This window comes from Chrysemys picta, chromosome 4, assembly GCF_011386835.1.
Source record: "Chrysemys picta bellii isolate R12L10 chromosome 4, ASM1138683v2, whole genome shotgun sequence".
NCBI classification, from domain to species: domain Eukaryota; kingdom Metazoa; phylum Chordata; order Testudines; family Emydidae; genus Chrysemys; species Chrysemys picta.
In genome coordinates, this window is record NC_088794.1 from 131,914,404 (window position 1) to 131,935,070 (window position 20,667).

General features: G+C 41.3%; 2 protein-coding genes across 5 annotated transcripts in view; one reads left to right on the forward strand and one right to left on the reverse strand.

Annotated features, from left to right (window-relative positions):
• The window catches only part of WARS1 (tryptophanyl-tRNA synthetase 1), a 33,250-nt gene extending 15,217 nt beyond the window's left edge, over window positions 1-18,033 (reverse strand). For both annotated transcript variants that reach the window (XM_005308834.4, XM_065595700.1), the window contains exons 1-6: window positions 17,895-18,033; window positions 9,007-9,216; window positions 7,665-7,875; window positions 2,625-2,733; window positions 980-1,099; window positions 211-393 (exon numbers count right to left, since the gene is read on the reverse strand). In XM_005308834.4, the coding sequence (XP_005308891.2) occupies window positions 211-393; window positions 980-1,099; window positions 2,625-2,733; window positions 7,665-7,875; window positions 9,007-9,120 (737 nt within the window). In that variant the 5' untranslated portion in view covers window positions 9,121-9,216; window positions 17,895-18,033. The remainder of the gene's footprint in view (window positions 1-210; window positions 394-979; window positions 1,100-2,624; window positions 2,734-7,664; window positions 7,876-9,006; window positions 9,217-17,894) is intronic.
• A 78-nt stretch (window positions 18,034-18,111) lies between these two features.
• The window catches only part of WDR25 (WD repeat domain 25), a 123,659-nt gene continuing 121,103 nt past the window's right edge, over window positions 18,112-20,667 (forward strand). The window contains exon 1 of one of the 3 annotated variants that reach the window (XM_065595699.1): window positions 18,112-18,245. The gene's annotated coding sequence lies outside the window, so the exon portion shown is untranslated. Of the gene's footprint in view, window positions 18,265-18,663; window positions 18,798-20,667 lie in introns of those variants that run through there. The other 2 variants (XM_065595696.1, XM_065595697.1) reach the window with 2 other exon arrangements.

Below are 20,667 nucleotides of genomic sequence, written 5' to 3' on the forward strand. Positions count from 1 at the left end.
ATGTTGTTATACACACACATGTTCATACATTGCAAAGAATATATTAGAAACACGGACAATAAGGTATTGTGTTAAGTAGTGCAAAAATTGCCTGGAAGATTTCAGATCTAGATACATAGTCAATGTGTTTATATTGCTGGCTGTTGCAAGATCACAGAGATTATCTGAAAGCTTTTGATCATGAGGTTTTACGAATTCTTATAACCTTACCCCAAGTAGTCAAGATCAGAAAAGATAAAGGTTTTATTGATGTCAAAACCACAGGCTATGATGTCCTTTGCATTTTCTATAGCATATTCATAAGCTTTCTCAATTGTCAGATCTTTCCACAGGTATTTCTCATCATCAGTCAACTGTATAACCAAGGGAACATTAAATACTTCTTGCAGCCACCTAATAGAAATAAAAATATTTTATTTTGTAGAACAAGTTAAAGCAAATGGGTTGCACAGCCAAAATATTTAAATGACTTCAGGCAGTAATAAAGTTAAGGGGTTGATTCTCCACTGCTTTGTACATATGCTTATCTAAAATGGATGGAAAATTCTACCAAATCAGAGTTCTTCAGTCACTCGCCTCAGGGCTAGTGTTTTACATGCATGTGCCACAGATGTAAATGGTTACCCAAAGTAGTGGAGAATCAGACTCAAGGTTTCTGATGCTATGTTAGTGACCATACTGTACTTTTTGCCTCTTTGATACCTATTTAACAAGAAAAAGAAGAATGGAGAAGAATGTGTATGTGCCATGTGGGAGAGGTAACAGTGGTGAAGGGACAGCAATAGACTTGCTTTAACCAGGCCACTGTAAGAGTTTCATTAACAAGATTTTTGCATTTAATTTTATATGCAGCTGAAGTAACATAGATAGTGGGTATGATGTACAGTTTTTATAGCTCTAAATACTGTTCAATATTTCAGATGAGAACCAAATATTTGTTTAATAATAAACTAGCAACTTAGAGGCAGAAGCTACTTACTTTGTGAAAATAAATGGGATAAGATGACCAACATGCATTGCCTCTGAGGAGGGGCCTCTACCTGTATAAAGGTAAAAGGGCTTCTTATTTTCATATGCATCAAGAATTTGGTTCATATCTCTAGAAAATAAAACAGAGGAAACATGGTGTGACTTATAGAATTTAACCAAAGACGACCAATGTAGGTAAATAAATTAGCTCTACAAGGAACAGCTGGCAAGCTACAGTAAAAATTTTGAACAGAAAAGTGAAAACTTTCGAATGCAAAATGTATTCACAAACCAAATATAGTAACTTTAAAAAGTCTTCATATATAGTACACTTCATAAAAGTTATTTTAAAAAGAGAAGGTATTGGTTGAGCATATTTAAAAGATTTAGTTAAAAAAAAAGCAAAACAGAATTATGTAATAGAAAAATGTAGGCCCTATATATGCACTGTATGATAACAAATTAAGGTCCCAAATGTCTATTGAGATCAAATGATGTGGACCCATGTGTCCATGCTGAGTCTCATTGAAGTCAATAGGGACTCTGCATGAGCATGGAGGTCTATGCCAACAGATCCCAATACAGAATTGGGGCCTAAGCGTATGGCCATGTTTGGAAATTATACTGTATTCAACACTTGAAAATGTTCACTCTTGGAATGCTAACTCTTTTCCCCTACCAACAAACAAAACAAAACACAGCACAACAAAAACCCAACTCCTTCTCCGCCCCTCTCATTTCCTACAACCATACAAAACTTTCTTTCAAAGTTATGCTGGAGCCCAAGCAGATTTATTTCTCCAGATAGTTTAGAATACTCCTCCTGAACCCAGTTCTGTTGTTGCTACATATGTGGAACTCTCACTGAAGTCAATGAGAAGCCAGTGCATGGGGAACCGCTGAATCAGACACTTTGATACTGGCAGCTTTTGAACCAAAACCTGCACACCCCCCCTGATTACTTAACATGGTCTAATTTTAAAAAAATGCACATTTTTGACCTCGCTCACATTTTCCTTAATGACTAAAATGGATGCAAACAGTTTTTGCATAGGTAAGATAATTTAAAAATCAACTCCTATCATGGCCATGAATCATGCTAAAATAAAAATGCAATTTACTTTTTAGAAAGCTTTTAACTTTTTAGTACCTAACTTCAAGAGGACCTATGACACTTCAGAATTTCTAGGATTTCTCCCTAGACTTCACATTTCAAAAGAAACTGTCCTTTGTTAAATCAGTGAGATGAAAGAGTACTCATACTCTTAACAACTGTATTTCCACTTGAAATCTTTCATGTTATTCATTTATTCAATCACAAGTCCATACACAGAAAGTGCCCTCTCACATAATACAAGGCTGAATGAGTAAGAGGATGAAACAGCAAGCATTTTTTCCCCAAACTTCCCCTACTTTTTGGGAGCCAGGTTTTGCTTCCCAGTGATGAAATTGTAAACCAGGAATAACTTCATTAATTTCAAGCACTTTATTCTGGGTTTTTGATTTGGTGTAAATAAGAGTAGAATATGGCTCTCTGTTGGACACAGGCTGCTCTTGCTGAGATTAATGGAAATTGCATGTATCCTGATCCATACATTTTTGTGTTTACTTGTCTCTGGGTATTACCAGAGGATCAAAAAGAAAACCTCACCCACCTATGAGAAAAAAAGATGCCTCTGCGCAGAAAGTGGTGAGGTGTTTTTCCAGTAACTCTCTCTATTCGATTGATTAGCTCTTTATCAATTTTACTGCTTCCAAATCGAACTGAAAGAACAAATGCACAACAAATTATATACACTGCTAGCTAAAACCCGCTCATGGATTTAAACAGAACATATTGCTTAGGCACAATGGCAAAGAAATATAAAATCAGAAGCATTGATCAAAAAGAATCTGGGTAGTGGTTAACTAAGGTGCTTGTAAAGCATACAAACATCTGCTTGTTCTTGTCACTGTTAGCAGGCGAATGCACCGCTCACCTCTCCTGGTCACATCAAGTGCACCCTCTCCTAGGTCTCAGACCTCTAGCCACCACGTGGAGTTGTGTGATTCTCCTACTTTAAGACTAGGTCCTTGGTTGCAATCCTTGGTACTAACCATGATTATCTCAGCAGGCCTGACTTATCCTCAGTGCCCACAGTTCTCTTCCCTCTGGAAGCAATGATAATGATTAATACAGTGACCAAGAAGCCTCCTTTAAGCCAAGTATTTATTTAGAACAAAAGTGTTTCAAAGAAAACAGATCTTAAAAACAGTCAGATAAGACTGTAAACATATTAGGTGTTCCCTAAAGTTTACCATTCCCTGGATCTAGAAAGGCCCAACTTTTTCTGACTCCCCCTGCAGTCTCTCTCTGTGCCAACCCTAGACAGCTTCTGATAACTGACTGCCCCTTCGCTCCCTGAGAAGGGCTTTTAGCTGTTTATCCTTCTTTTGATTTCCAGGCACCTCATTTTTGCCAAAACAATTTACTGGGGACACTATACAGGTTCCTTGAAGCTAACAGCGAGCCCCATTTTCTTGCAAGTCTGTGCTTGAGGCTGTTTATCAAGATCTAGTGTGCGGCTTTCCTGTCTCCTCCCATAGTGCTCTTATTAAGTTAGATCAATGCATTCATATAGGAAAGTCTAATAACTCGCCGTGTTTATACAGTAACTTTACCTCACTGACCAGATTACTTACAGCATTCATGACATTATTACATATCAGTATTCATAGATTAATATATAGCACCTCCCCTCCTTAAACTACAAATCCTACAGAAGCTTTCCTGCAAGGTGCTTCAGTGAAGAAAATCTTCATTCCTTCCTAGTAAGTGCCCTTGAAACCTGCATGTAGTTTCTACAGTTTGGCTATGCAGGTCTGTGCATGTTCAAGACAACTATGTGAGAAAAAGGATATTCCATTGAATTATACCTTATTTCTTGGCACTTTGGTTTCTTCTGTCTAAAGTAAACATGAGTATTGTGTTCAGTTTTGGGTGCCACAATTTACCAAGCATGTGGATAAACTGGAGAGAGTCCAGAGGAGAGCAACAAAAATGATCAAAGACATAGAAAACCTGACCAATGAGGAGAGATTAAAAAAACAGAATAGATTTACTCCTGAGAAAAGACAACTAAGGGGGGACCTGATAAAAATCTTCACATATATTAAGGGCTATTATAAAGAGGACAGACCCCAAGTGTTCTCCACACTTGACTTTATCTGCAGCAATGAAGATTTAGGTTAACTATCAAGAAGAATTTCTAAATCTTAAGGATAGTTAAGCCCTGGAATAGGCTTCCAAGGAAAGAAGTTGTGGAATTCCTGTCAGTGGAGGTTTTTAAGAACATGTTGGACAAACATCGGTCAGGGATGGTCACTCTAAAGTTTACTTGGTGCTGCTTCAGAGTGCAGGGGAAGGACAAGGTTACCACTCCAGGTCCCTTGCAGCCCTACCTTTCTATGACGGGACTGGTGGCTATCTCCAATAGTGCTAGGGGGGAGTGGTTTGAGCATTGGCCTGCTAAACCCAGGATTGTGAGCGCAATCCTTGAGGGGGCCACTTAGGGATCTGGGGCAAAATCAGTACTTGGTCCTGCTAGTGAAGGCAGAGGGCTGGACTCAATGACCTTTTGGGGTCCCTTCCAGTTCTAGGAGATAGGATATCTCCATATATTATAATTATTATTTTATAGATGTGACATTATGCCCCTATATTCTTCATAGAAATATTGTTATGATATGAATATGGCATAACTAAGATATGTTTCATGCAAGATGGGTCATGTGAGATATCATTGAAAAGGTTATAATTTACTGAATGTAATTATCCAATTTGTATGCATGTATCATTTCTGTACCTGACTATGTAACAATTACAACTGTGTGTGTACTTGGGGAACGCTTACCAGACAGTATGCAATCAACCTGAATGGGCCATTAGGAAAGACAATGGGTCTTTGAAGATGCTGATTTCCCACCTTCCTGGAGTTCCCTCCTGTGGATGTTACAAATAAACCTTGTCTCATGGTTGCTTTAACACTGCAAGGTCATGTGATGATGTCACCTGGTACGAAATACCACCTTGGACACTGCTGGTACTTTTCCACCGAAGAAGGAGGATGGAGATCAAACAGGGAAATAAAAGATTCTATTTAAGGCTGGAGAGTGAGTTAATCAAGGTCACTGGTTCTTCACTGAATCCCCACCCAGGAAAACTGCTGTAAACATCCAAGACTGATCTGGGGAGAAAGGACTGGGACCAGGCTGAGACAGGGGTCTAGCCTGTGAAGAGAAATACCTGGAACTCTAAGTAGTAGAAACTCAGCAACCTGCCTAAAACAATATTTAGGGTGAGAAATTACTATTTGTAACCAGTTTCTTTAGTGAATTAAGCTTAGGTTGCATGTTTGTTTATTTTGCTCAGTAGTCTGCTTTGTTCTGTTTGCTATCCCTTATAATCACTTAAAATTCATCCTTTGTAGTTAATAAACTTGTTTTGTTTTCTAAAACCCAGTTTGTGCAATTCATAACTGAGGGGGCAGGGCAAAAAGCAGTGCATATCTTCCTCCACACTGAGGGAGGGGGCGATTTTCATGAGCTTTAAAACAATATAATTTTGGGTTTGCACTCCAGAGGGTATGGGCACAGGAGTGCTGGGCAATCCCCTAGTTGAGTCCTCCCACAGAGAGCTGATCACAGACTGTGTGATTTTACAGCTGGGTGTGTTCCTACCTGTGTATGTACTAGAAGGAGGCTTGAGAGCCTGACACAGCAGCACGGGGGGTGGGGGGAGACCCAGGCTGGTGGGCCAGGTGGGCTCAGTGGGACCCTAGCACATCAGGTGGCACCCGGAAGGGGGGGTCCAACCAGTCACAATAGACTTTTGAAATAGCACCAGAAATTCACTCTGCCCTAAAGAGGGAAACTGCTTGTTATTAGAATCTTGGACATTAAGATTTGTATAGAAAGGAGTAGCAGGAAGTTAATATGTACTGCTGACAAACTACCTTCTTTTCATGGAGCGCTCAGTATTCTCATGAAGAAAAGCCCACACCGTTTCCAAGAAACTTAAAGGAAACCACTCCCTCCCAATCTACAATTACAGTACGACAGGCCAAAAATCAATGAGTGTGTAGGTATACAATAAGCAGCCCAAGCAACGCAAGCTAACTACATTGTTCTAATACTAAGTCCCATTGTTCTTTAATATCACTTAACTGATACCCATAAATCATCAAGGGATTATGACAGTAGAGATCTCTTATCCTCCCCACTTCCACCACCTAGAGACAGACCAGATGACATAAAAGGTCTTTCAATCTCTAGATTCTATGATTAACACACAAATGCTGGGTTAATGCAATGTTAAGGTTGCACAGTTAAAAAAGTAAGGAGATGCAAAATGTTAAATGGACACCATCAACATCAGTTTCAAAAAGCAAGTTAAAAGCCTTTTCAGGTATTGCCTGTACCCTTGGGTGCCCCCAGATGACTTTGTTTTTCCACAACCCCATTTTCCTATTTAAAATGTTTTTTTCTCTCATGTTGCTATGTGACAGACCCACACAAACAGGGAAACTAACTTGACTACACACAAAATAAAGAAATATTTTTTTCTCTAACCTCTTTCAATTATTCTTATCTTACAAATCGTAACTATAAAAAGTAAAATGCTTTCAATTAGATGCACATTCTTTACATGGGCTGCATTCCTTCAATTCCAACAGTACTTAACCTGGCCGTAGCTCATGTACTCTCTGAGGCCTGGTCTACACTGGGGACAGGGGGTGGGGGAGGTGGGAGACGAAGGGGAGGAAGAAATCGATCTAAGTTACACAACTTCAGCTACGTGAATAAAGTAGCTGAAGTCGACGTACTTAGATCGACTTACCATGGTGTCTTCACCGCGGTGAGTCGACTGCTGCTACTCCCCTGTCGACTCCGCCTGCGCCTCTCGTGGCAGTGGAGTACAGGAGTTGACGGGAGAGCGCTCGGGGATCGATTTATTGCGTCTAGACTAGACGCGATAAATTGACCCCCGCTGGATCGATCGCTGCCCGCCGATCTGGCAGGTAGCGTAGACATACCCAGACAATGCAACAGCATGATGACCTCGTTTCAGAGCCACAGTAACAATTCTACATGGGCCCCTCTCTGTCCAAGTCCCAAGAATCTAGTTGGGGGTCAACTGAGGGCAGGTAAGACACTCAGGCATGGCCACAGCACATTCCACATGTTCTGAAAGTTATTACAAAACAGGGCAACCTCTTCAAAACACTTTATAATTACATTGTTCTAATAGGAAAATAACATGTACCACAGCACTTGTGTTAAAGAAATTAAATATATGAATGGGAAAGATTTTGCTCAAATTTTAAAAACAGAAATTGACAAAGTGGAGACCAACCTCTGGATGTTTTCAGTCCAAAAAACGAATGCTTCAGAAAGACACTAGCATGAAAAAACATAGTATAATGGAAACTGATCCCTACCACCTCTCCCTATGATATTCTACATTAATAGGTTCTTGTAAGTGACATTAATATCAAAGTGACACAAGTGAAACATCCTGGCAACATAGGCTCTATTTCAAAATGAGAAAATACAGTAAAACATTTGCTATATTTACAGTCATTAGAATAATCAGACTCATCTTACAGATGTTACATTTTGCTAACGGTGCTTTTTAAAATGAGAGAGTAGAATACCTATAAGTTTGTCGTAGTCTATGCCTTTCGCATTGGATGTCTGCACTGTCCAAGGGTCTACAAAATCCTCATCCTGTGTAGTAGTTGGACCATTATTGCTTACTGGTGAGAAATTGACTGGAGGAGAACCAGCCTTGTAATCTTGTCCTGTTGCTGTTTTATAAGTCACTTTTAATGACAATAACAGCTTCACTGCTGCATCAATTTCATCCTGAGCAAAGGAAAAACAATGTTAAGATGGAATGTGCTTCAGACAAAGTCTGTTAGTATGGCCTTCCTTCTCCAAACACTAACACACATGCATTGACTTCAATGGGGCTACTCATGTGCTTCAAGTTAAGCAGGATCAATGTCCACGATAAAAGAAAAGGAAGTGGCAGGTGGGACAGTTTCTTAACATTCTCTGTACACAAATCGTAAGAATTTATTGTGTAAACTTGGGCAAGTCACTCAAGGCACTCTCTGTGCCTCACTTTTCCATTTGTAAAACAGGGACAAAGATATTTACCTGCCTCACAGGGAAGTGGTGAGGTTTAATTCATTTAAGTATAAAGTTTGTAGATATGCTTAGATAGAAGGTGCTATAAAATTATTAGTTACTTTAGAAATACTCCTGTAGTAGTTGTTATATTTAACATTTTTTAGTTCTTTACACCTCACATAGTTATTTTATGTTCTATATAATTTAATGTTATTGTAACAGCTCATGCATGCACACACTCCCATTGCTAAGATTTCTTATCCAAGTTTCACTTGAAAAACAAATCTTCAGACCCCAAAGTACATCACCTACTGAAATTAATTCTATTTACACACAGACTGATGACAGGATCAGGTATTTAGAGCCAAATGCTGATCCCACTTAAGTTAACAGAAAATTGCCAAATGACTTCCACAAGACTAGGAGTTGGCCCTCAGTGCACATACACTGAAAACCACATTTCCTAATAGGTATGGTAATACTTTTATACAGTGCTTTGCATCCAAGGATCTCAAAATAGTTTAGAAAGGTCAGTATTACTATCTACATTTTAAAGGTAAGAAAACTGAAATGCAACAAGACTAATTGATTTAAGAAAGGCAACGTAGCAAGTCAGTGGCAGAATTAGACCCTAAGCCTAGTGCCTCCCAGTTCCTGCTCCAGGAAAAACAACTTTGGTCATTTTGAATGAGGTAATATTAATAATTCCAAAGTTTGTATTATGGACAACAAAACATTTTTAAAAGAAAATATTTTATTACTGGAATATAAAATAGCATCTCAAGCCACAAAACTGTTCAATGTGTTAAGAGAGAACTAAGGTGCAAAATTGAAAGAGTTCAACAAATGAAATAAAATTACCGTTGATGCTTTCCCTGCTTTCAGTGATCTGACTTTTTCTCCTTGTGCAGTCACTCTTTCAAACAGCTCAAGTGGACTTGAAGGGCAAGAGTCACAGTTCTGAACGTCCGCCATTTTTTCAGGAGTGTAAATTATCCTTTTTATTCACAATATAAAGTATTTTATCCAGCAGATTCAAAATAGCTGCAGCAACAGACTGGAGAAGGAGAACTGTAAAGAGATAACCAGGTCATATGTTTTATTTTATTGTAATTTTAAAGACTTCTGTTCAAACCCATCTGAAATAATACTATTTCATTTCACCCATAGTAAGCAATATGTTTGGAGAGTCCATTTTTTCAGCACTGTTCTTCAGAAACCAAAGACACATAGCACAATGAAATCGTTTCATAGCAGGAGTTTAGACGTTTGAACTAGAAGATGGGCACTGCTCTGGAGGAAATAAAATCACAGGTTGATTCATAAATACTGTTCCTTTAAATCTACGTACGTGCACTAACTAAACTATGCTGGCTCATTTTATGTTTCAATGTACGTTATAATTTTCCCATCAACACACACAATCTTAAAAACAAACAAACAAAAAACAATGAAACACATCTTGATCTCATCATATATCAGGTAAGGTTTTAGTTTTCTTTTTCTTCTAAATCTGTTCTTTGTCCCTTTTAATATTTATTTCCCCCCTTATTTAGCGGCAGTCCACAAAAGTACAATGAAGGTGCTTTAACAATTTGCAAAACAGAAGTTCACGTTGTACTGGTTATACATTCAATTCTTAACTCCCACTTGGTTTTATATGTTCTCTGTCTAAAGGACCACCTGTAAGGGACTGGGCCATAGGTGGTCTGGCCTAGCAGTCACAGCTGGGCTGAAGTCTGCCCACCAGGTAGGGTTGCCAGCCCTCTAGGATTGGCCTGGAGTCTCCCAGAATCGGCATTGATCTCCTGGTGACTATTGAAAGCAATCCAGGAGATTTTAATAGGATATTTTAAGAAAATGACATTATGTCATGTTGGGGGGGAAAAAATCTCCCGGAATAGCTTCAGAGATAGCACCAGATTAGAATCAAGAGGCAGGAATCTGGGTCAGTCAGGCTGGAGTCGGAGACTGGAGATCAGGAGACGAGGTGAAATCTGGTATTGCAGCAGGCCAAAGTCTGTGTGGTTGCCCAGACAACTTATTGGGCCAACCCCTGAGGTTAAGCAGGGGCACATGACCAATCAGAGGGCCATGGGATACTGTCACTATGGTCTCTTGGACAGTCCTTCCTGCAGTACCTACACTCACAGTGCTCCCTGGCTTTGCCTCTGCGTGTGGCACTCTGGGAATATCAAATACCCCAGGCTCTACAGACCCAGGTTCCAGTCCCCAGATCCTGACACTACCTTCTACTACTGGAATTTCTTCCTCCTCTTTCAGGTTTTAGTCTTTAAAGACAGTTTAATTAGAGTAACCTTTTTACAGGTGCTGCAGGATTGTTTATTCTAATAAAGGGTTTGCATTTATGACTAAGAAATGTGGCAACCTGTTATCCATTAGCCCAATTATAATGAAAACATGGTTGGGTTGTGGGGATAGAGCTTTCCCTATGTGATCCTGAAAGAATTGTTAATAATCAGAAAGGAATATAATAAGCAGAAGCTCAAGCAAAAAATAGGTTAAGGTCATAAGAACGGCCATACTGGGTCAGGCTAAAGGTCCATCTAGCCCAGTACCCTGTCTTCTGACAGTGGCCAATGCCAGGTACTCCAGAGGAAATGAATGGAACAGGTAATCATCAAGTGATCTATCCCCTGCCACCCATTCCCAGAAAATATAATGTGAATAGCTTTTAAAATAGCAATGGTGGTTATGTGTAAAAATGCAAGCACATTGGTTATACTAGTATTCAGGCACCAATCAAGGATTTATTTAATTTTGTCATTTGATACAGAAGAATAGAAGATTAAAAAAAACATGTTTACATTTACAGTAAGTTCTCCATATCGACAAAGAAAAAAGATTAGTGCGTTGGAAGAGGAGGGGATGTCATAATTCAGAGAAAGCAACCTTACTGGGTGAGCTGTGATTGTCCCAAAGACCTATCATACATCTGTGATGAACACAGCATGAGTGCAAGACACAGAGAGGGATCTCTAGCAGAGAATGCTTGTTTTGAAATGCACTTCATTCATATGTGATGGATACACAACAAATTGAAGACTAAATTAGTCTTATAACAGTACAGCTACCATCAGTGGTCAGTTTGAAAGACGCACCTCACACCTTAAGTATCCCTTATCAGACTAAGGCCCAGGAGCCCACTTGGCACCTCACTCACTTCAAAGGGACACGTGGGCATACAGGTCTATCTGCATAGAACAAGTTGCAGGATCAGGGACTAGAAGATTATCCCTGATGCAACTGAGGGGCAAATTTGCTTCGAAGATTGATCTTAAGATGCATCTAACTATTCAAGAACTCTTAAAAAACAGATTCCTAAACAGTTTATTGACAGAATTCTATATATGATGCATAATTAGAAATGGATTTACAAGACCTAACTTTAATTAATCCTAAGAGAAAGTTACAAAAAATGACCCACTTGGTTTCACTGTTCCAGAGTTCCAAAAACAAGCCTACAGTATTCACACTAGCTGTTCAACACTACAAAGTCTGCATCCTGCAAAACAGTCTGATCACAACTTGTTTACAAAAGATACATTTAGACTGTCACCATACTACGAGCCTTTTGCCTGCTCGGGAAACATAACAAGGAGTTGCCATGGCTAACTAAAATGTAGCTAACCATCAAGGTTCTGTTCCTTAACCAGCTGCAATATTTCCAGGTTATGGAACAGCTGAGCACCAACTACAGCTAATGTTATCCTCTTATCAGCCCACTACTATATCAAATTCTTATTTTAAATAAAACTGTCCTGATTAAGGGTACATGCAGTTTGAATGGTCACTAGTTTTGATTGCTTAGTTCAGTAACCCTTTAATAAGATTGTTCGAGGCAAAAAAAATTGTTTGGTTGGATAAGGAAATGAAATTATTAAACCCACAAATCCAATAAAAGGGTTTTATATAGTCTTTTATGAAGGTTAACACAGCATCTTTATGTGGGGCTACCATGGTTATATTAGCTGGCTTCAAATTTTACAATGTATGAAGTTAAACACCAGTTTTTTGTATGTAACATTAACATGGCTGCATAGTTTGATCTAATTTAATTATTCTATTTAACTCCCTATTTGCAGCACTTCTCTATCCTGAAAGGCTGAAATGACAGTGTGAAGCTGATGGACTTCAGCAGTACACTAGAGAAGACCACTCCCGTCTGAGGAAAGTAAAATTGGATGACTCTTTAAAGAGGACTAAGGTAGTGTTATGCTATTCAGCATAGCAGAATTGAATAATAGAATCATAGACTTTAAGGTCAGATGGGACCATTATGATCGTCTAGTCTGACCTCCTGCACAACGCAGGCCACAGAATCTCATTCACCCACTCCTGTAACAAACCCCTAACCTATGTCTGAGCTACTGAAGGCCTCAAATTATGGTTTAAAGACTTCAAGGTGCAGAGAATCCTCCAGCAAGTGACCCGTGCCCCATGCTGCAGAGGAAGGCGAAACCCCCCCAGGGCCTCTGCCAATCTGCCCTGGAGGAAAATTCCTTCCCGACCCCAAATATGGCAATCAGCTAAACCCTGAGCATGTGGGCAAGACTCACCATCCAGACACCCAGGAAAGAATTCTCTGTAGTAACTTAGATCCCACCCTATCTAACATCCCATCACAGGCCATTGGGCGTATTTACTGCTAATAGTCAAAGACCAATTAATTGCCAAAATTAGGCTATCCCATCATACCATCCCCTCCATAAACTTATCAAGCTTAGTCTTGAAGCCAGATATGTCTTTTGCTCTCAGTGCTCCCCTTGGAAGGCTGTTCCAGAACTTGATTCCTCTGATGGTTAGAAACCTTCATCTAATTTCAAGTCTAAACTTCCTGATGGACAGTTTATATCCATTTGTTCTTGTGTCCACATTGGTACTAAGCTTAAATAATTCCTCTCCCTCCCTGGTATTTATCCCTCTGATATATGTATAGAGAGCACTCATATCTCCCCTCAGCCTTCTTTTGGTTAGACTAAACAAGCCAAGCTCTTTGAGTCTCCTTTCATAAAACAGGTTTTCCATTCCTCGGATCATCCTAGTAGCCTTTTACATCAATCAACCTTTTGTTCTCTCCCTATATTTGCACAATCCAGTCTGCAAAACTGCTCAAAACAATACAATACTACATGCTCTACTAGAGCTTGGTAAAGCCAGATTGCCTTTTCTTTCACACAAGCACTTTCCAAACAAAGGGTGAAGTTGCCAACAACAAATGTTGCCAACAACAAAGTTGCCAACCTACATAGACATATAGAACATAACTATATATAGAATATATAGAACTATATATAGAATATAGACGGACATACAGAAGATGTCTATCTGTGCAAGTGATGACATACTCTATAGACTGTCTTCTACATGGACATACTGTCCATGTCCGCATTGTACAGGCGTCTACACAGACATACATAACAGCATAAGAATGGTCATACCTGATAAGACCAATGGTCCAGCTAGCCCAGCATCCTGTCTCTGACAGTGGCCTGTGCCAGATACTTCAGACGCAGTGAACAAAACACGGCAATTTATTGAGTGATCCATCCCCGGTCATCCAGTCCCAGCCTCTAGCAATCAGAGGCCTAGGGACACCCAGAGCATGGAGTTGCGTCCCTGACCATCTTGGCTAATAGCCATTGATGGACCTATCCTCAGTGAACGTATGTAATTCTTTTTTGAACAGTTATACTTTTGGCCTTCACAACATCCAATGGCAATGAGTTCCACAGATTGACTATGCGTTGTCTGAAGAAGTACTTCCTTAATAAATCTTCTTTGAGATGGGGTGACTGGAACTGCATGCAGTATTTAAGGTGTGGGAGTACCATGGATTTTTATAGTGGCAAAATGATATTTTCTGTCTTATCATCTATCCCTTTCTTAATGGTTCCTAACATTAACTTTTTTGACTGCTGCTGCAAATTGAACAGATGTTTTCAAAGAACTATCCACAATGACTCCAAGATCTCTTTGTTGAGTGGTAGCAGCTAATTTATACCCCATCATTTTGTATGTGTAGTTGGGACAATGTTTTCCAATATGCACGACTTGCAATTATCAACAGTGAATTTTGTCTGCCATTTTCTAGCCCAGTCACTCAGTTTAGTGAGATCCCTTTGTAACTCTTTATAGTCAGCTTTGGACTCAACTATCTTGAATAATTTTGTATTGTCTGCAAACTTTGTCACCTCACTGTTTTACCCCTATTCACAGATCATCTATGAATATGTTGAACAGCACTAGTCCCAGTACAGGTACTTGGGGGACTCCACTATTCACCTCTCTCCACTGTGAAAACTGACCATTTATTCCTACCCTTTGTTTCCTATCTTTTAACCAGTTACTGATCCATGAGAGGACCTTCCCTCTTATCCTATGACCGCCTACTTTGCTTAAGAGCCTTTGGTGAGATACCTTGTGAAAGTCTTTCTGAAAGTCCAAGTACACTATACCTACTAGATCACCCTTGTCCACATTAGCTATCCACCAGTACAGAGGCTGATTTAAGTGACAGGTTACATACCACAGTTAGTAGATGGATGGCTGGAGAGAGATCACTTGATCATTACCTGTTAGGTTCACTCCCTCTGGGGCACCTGGCATTGGCCAGTGTCGGCAGACCGGATACTGGGCTGGATGGACCTTTGGTCTGACCCAGTATGGCCATTCTTATGTTCTTAGTAGTTCTGTGATTTCATATTTGATTTCCTTCAGAACATCTGGTCCTGCTGATTTATTACTGTTTAATTTATCAATCTGTTCCAAAACCTCTTTTACTGACACCTCAAATATGGGACAGTTTCTCAGATTTGTCACCTAAAATGAACGGCTCAGGTGTGGGAATCTCCCTCACATCATCTGCATTGAAGACCAATGGAAATAATTCATTTAACTACTCTGCAATGGCCTTGTCTTCCTTGAGTGCTCCTTTAGCACCTCAATCATCCAGTTTCCCCACTTATTCTTTGGCAGGCTTCCTGCTTCTGATATACTTGAAAAAATGCTTGCTTTTAATTTTTGAATCTTTTACTAGTTGCTCTTCTAATTCTTTTTTGGCCTGCCTAATTATACTTTTACATTTGACTTGACTTTATGTTCCTTTCTATTTTCCTTAGCAGGATTTGACTTCCAATTTTTAAAATATGCCTTTTTCTCTTTAACCACCTCTTTTGCTCTGTTGTTTAGCCAACATGGGGGTTTTCTGGACCTCTTATTGTTTTTTTAATTTGGAATTTACATATCGTTTGCAGCTTCTACTATCATGTTTTTTAAAAGTTTCCATGCAGCTTGCAGGCATTTCATTCTTGTGACTGTTCCTTTTAATTTCCTTTTAACTAGCTTCCTCATTTTGTGTAGTTCTCCTTTTTGAGGTTAAATGCTACTGTGGTGGGTTTTTTTGGAATATTGCCCCCTACAAGGATGTAAAATTCAATTACTTTATGGTTGCTATTCCTGAGTGGATCAGAATCTGTACACTACTTAGGACTAAGTCAAGAATGGCCTCTCCCCTTGTGGGTTCCAGGACTAGCTGCTCCAAGAAGCAGTCATTAATAGTGTCCAGAAATTTTATCTCTACATCCCATCCGAAGGGGCCATGTTTCCAGTCAATATGGGGATAGTTGAATTCCCTCATTATTATTGTGTTTTCTGTTTTTGTAGCTCCTCTAATCTCTCTCAGTCACCATCACCATCCTGATCAGGTGGTTGGTAGTATATTCCTGCTGCTGTACTCTTATTATTCAAAAGCATGGAATTTCTAGCCATAGAGATGCTATGGTATTGTTTGATTCATTTAAGATTTTACTATATTGGACTCTATGCTTTTTTCCCCCCACATACAGCACAACTTCTCCACCAGCGCAACCTACTTTGTCATTCCTATATCTTTTGTACCCTGATATTAAGTGTCTCATTGATTATTATTGTTCCACCAAGTTTCTGTGATGCCTATTATATCAACATCCTTATTTAATACCGGACACTCTCAAGTTCGCCCATCTTAGTATTCAAACTTCTTGCATTTGTATACAAATACTTATAAAATTTGTCAATATTTTAGTTGTGTGTCTTCATGTGATGTAACTGAATGAGACTCTTTTTTGTTTGACTGATCCTCTTCAGTTGCTATCTATACTCCGATGAACAGAACACAAGAACAGCCATACGGGGTCAGATCAATGGTCCATTTAGCTCAGTATCCTGTCTGTGACAGTGACCAGTGCCAGATGCTTCAGAGGGAATTAGCAAAACAGGGCAATTTCAAGTAAGCCATCCTCCTGTCATCCAGTTCCAGCTTCTGGCAGTTGGAAATTTATGGACACCTGGAGCATGGGGTTTCACCTCTGACCACCTTTGTTAATAGTCACCGATGGACCTATCCTCCATGCATTTATCTAATTCTTTTTAACCCAGTTACACTTTTGGCCTTCATCCCTGGCAATGAGTTCCACAAATTGACTCTGCACGGTGTGAAGAAGTACTTCTTTTTGTTTATTTTAAATGTGCTCCCTACTAATTTCATTGGGTGAGCCCTAGTTCTTGTGTTATGTTGAAGGGTAAATGACACTTCCCTATTCACTTTCTCCACACCATTTGTGATTTTATAGACCTCTATTATATCCTCCCTTAATCAATTTTCTAAACTGAACATTGCAACTCTTTTTAATCTCTCTGCTCATAGAAGCTGTTTCATACCCCCAATAATATTTATTACCCCTTTTTGCACCTTTTCCAATGCTAGTATATCTTTTCTGGATGTACCATGGATTTATATGGATGCATTATCAGATTTCGTATTAACTATCCCTTTCCTAATGGCTCCTAACGTTAGCTTTTTTGAATGCCACTGCACATTGAGCAGATATTTTCAGAATATGTCTGCACTGTATAGCTGTGTATGCAGAGCTATTGCAGCTGTGTTAGTCCCAGGATATTCAAGTGACAAGGTAATCTCTTTTATTGGACCAACTCCTGTTGGTGAGAGAGACAACCTTTCCAGCTTACACAGAGACTTGAATAAGAGTAATCTCGAAAGCTTGTCTCTCTCACCATCAAAAGTTGGGCCAATAAAAGCTATCACCTGCCCCCATCTCTGTACAGCTGGTGACAGCCTATAGAGCCCTCATTCTCAACCGGGGGTACACAGAGATCTTCCACAGGGTACATCAGCTCATCTAGATATTTGCCTAGTTTTACAAAGCACTACCGAAGTCAGTACAAACTAAAATTTCATATGGACAAAATAAGACAGTAAGCGATTTTTCAGTAATAGTGTGCTGTGACACTTTGTATTTTTGTGTCTGATTCTGCAAGTTTTTAAATGAGGTGAAACTCGAGGACTCCACAAGACAAATCCAACTCCTGAAAGGGTTACGGTAGTCTGGGAAGGTTGAGAACCACTGCTCTACAGCATGTCCAGGCAGCCTGTGCCAACGCTGGCCAGCTCCGACGGCTGGTGGCAGCGCACTGCGCAGGGACCAGAGCAGTCACTCAGGTCCCCCTGTGGCTGTAGCAACCATGGAGGCCGATGTCTCCCCTGCCGGGGACCGCACCGAAGGAAGTGGCGGGCCTCCGCTCTGAGGCGTTACTCTCCCAGGCCCCAGGGCGATGCAGATGGATGAACATCCCGAGCGCCCACAGGAGTGAACCCACACTAGAGCTCTCCCGCCCAAAGGCCACCCCGCCGCCGCCCCCCGAGCGCGGCCAGGCCCCTGTCCCCTTACCCTGGCGTGGCCGTCTCCCCTTCTCAGCGCTTCTGCCACCGTCAGCGCCGGGCACCAGACCAGAACCGGCACGGCGCGTTGCTCAACCCTGCCCGGTCGGAAACGCGCACCCGGGCCGGAACCATTCGCTACCCGCGCAAGCAGGGCGGCCGGGCGCGTTTCCCCAGACCAGATGCGGAGTCTGTCGTTGCGGGCGCTTGACTACCGCGCTGGGGTGGCCTGTGGGGGATTTACACGTGGCCGGCCGCGCGCTGGGGCTGTTAGCAGAGTAGCCCCAGTTTCCACCCGGCTCGCTTTGCGGGATTGACCCGCCGCTGGCTGCTTTGGAGTGTGTTCCTGGGAAAGGGCCTGGTGGGTTTCTTCCCTTCAGGTAACTGACGTGGGTTCCCCGCATAGGTGGGGCACGTGGGGCCCCCCCTCGCCAGGCCTCAGGAGGGGCCTCCTCTGTAGGAGGAGCTGCAGGGTCAGGCTGCCCCCGGACCGAGCTGCCCCGTGTCTCCGGGGGGCTGAGGGGAGGCTGCCCCCGGACCGAGCTGTCCCGTGTCTCCGGGGGCCTGAGGGGAGGCTGCCCCCGGACCGAGCTGTCCCGTGTCTCCGGGGGGCTGAGGGGAGGCTGCCCCCGGACCGAGCTGTTCCGTGTCTCCGGGGGGCTGAGGGGAGGCTGCCCCCGGACCGAGCTGTCCCGTGTCTCCGGGGGGCTGAGGGGAGGCTGCCCCCGGACCGAGCTGCCCCGTGTCTCCGGGGGGCTGAGGGGAGGCTGCCCCCGGACCGAGCTGCCCCGTGTCTCCGGGGGGCTGAGGGGAGGCTGCGCCCATAGACTGAATTGTCCACGGCCTCAGGCACTGGGAGGCTGACCCCAGGTTGCAGTGAAGTGGAGGTTTCCCCCGTTCACAAACATTCCGGGTAGTTGACATTTAAGAAACTATTTATGTTATCTCAGTGGGAGCTGGGGGGAAGTGAGGTTGGGGGCGATGAAGGATTTTGCTTTTTGTCTTTAACTGAAACATTTAATTAAAAAAAACATTAATATCTCCTACCACCCTAAGCACTTTCAGAAGAAGAGCATTCTGGATGGTTTTAATCTGTCTGTTGTCTAATACTGTCATTCTGATTCTAAGGTGCCTTTCTCTTTTATGGGCTGGGGTGAGTTGAACAAGGGGAGATTTTATCTAGTTAAAATGTGCACTGAGATTTTGAAGTGCCTAATTATCAAAGCTGAGAATGTGCAAACATATTAAGTGCTTGTGCAGGTGGCCCACTATGTGTGTTATTGGCCTTTTGTGTGTGCCCCATATCCCAATTTGTACAGAGATATACCTATCTTCTAGAACTGGAAGGGACCTTGAAAGGTCATCGAGTCCAGCCCCCTGCCTTTACTAGCAGGACCAAGTACTGATTTTGCCCCAGCTCCCTAAGTGGCCCCTTCAAGGACTGAATTTACAACCCTGGGTTTAGCAGGCTATTGCTCAAACCACTGAGCTATCCCTCCCCATGTAAGTTGCTCCCTATCTCTTCAGAGTAATTTATGCTTACTCATTAGGTACGTGCAATGCATATACAGAGTTTAGATGCCCAATGTCTAGTTCTCATTAAAAACCATGTAAATAAACCTTCCTCATGAAAAAGAGACTGGAGAAATACTTAAGCTGCACTGTCAACTTAAAAATAGTATGTTGTCAACCCATGCTACAAATACATAACTGGTGCAATACTGGTTGAAAAACCATACTTCGAGTAATCATCAATGGTTCACTGACAAATTGGCAGTATGTATCTGCTTGGGCCCTGCAGGGGTCTGTCTTGGGTCTGGTACTATTAAATGTTAATGAATTGGATAATGGAGTGGAGAGTATTCTTATAAAATTGTGGATGAACCAAGCTGAGAGGGCTTGCAAGTACTCTGGAGGATAGGATTACAATTCAGAGTGACGTTGACAAATTAAAGACTTGGGCTGAAATCAACAAGATGAAATTCAATAAAGACAAGTGCAAAGTACAACATTAGAAAGGAAAAATCAAATGTGCGACTACAAATAGAGAATAATTGGCTAGGCAATAGTTCTGCTGAAAAGAAGTGGGCATGTTTAGTCTTGAGAAAAGAAGACTGAAGGGGATCAGATAACAGTCTTTAAATATTGTAAAGATTGTAAAGGCTTGTTATAAAGAGAACAGTAGGGATGTGAAATGTTAACCAGTTAGCCAGAAGCATTAGTCTTACCAGTTAACCCACCTTAACCCCTGGGCAGCCCTCCCCCTGGCTGGATCAGCCCTGACCCCAGCCGCGCCAGCCCTGGCCGGATTGGCCCCAGGTGCATTTCTGTGCCTGTATAAGCATTTTAGATTAGTAAAAGTGAGAATTTGAAATCCAGTGGATTTAGAACTGTTTTGTCTACTTTTTTTGCACTTCTTTTCAGTTTTGACCATGAAAAATAAAGAGACACATTTTTGGGGAATATTTATTTGCTTAAAAACAGATGCTTTCACTGCAACCTCTAAACAAAATTTTGGAAACATTTCTACTATTTTCACAAAATTTAAGGCCTCAATCTTGCAATTGGCTGTGTGCAAAAGTGGGCATGCACAATGTCAATTTCAGGATTGGGGCCTAAACTTGACCAAATTTAAGTTGACAGTGGCCTTTCAGTCCTCAAAGAGGGAGGTTTTTCTCCCAGTGGATGTGAAGTGAGACAGGTCCATTTCACACACTCAGTTATGAAAACATCTGTCTTCTACAGTCTTTGTTGTTAGTTATAAAATAGAATTGTATTATAAA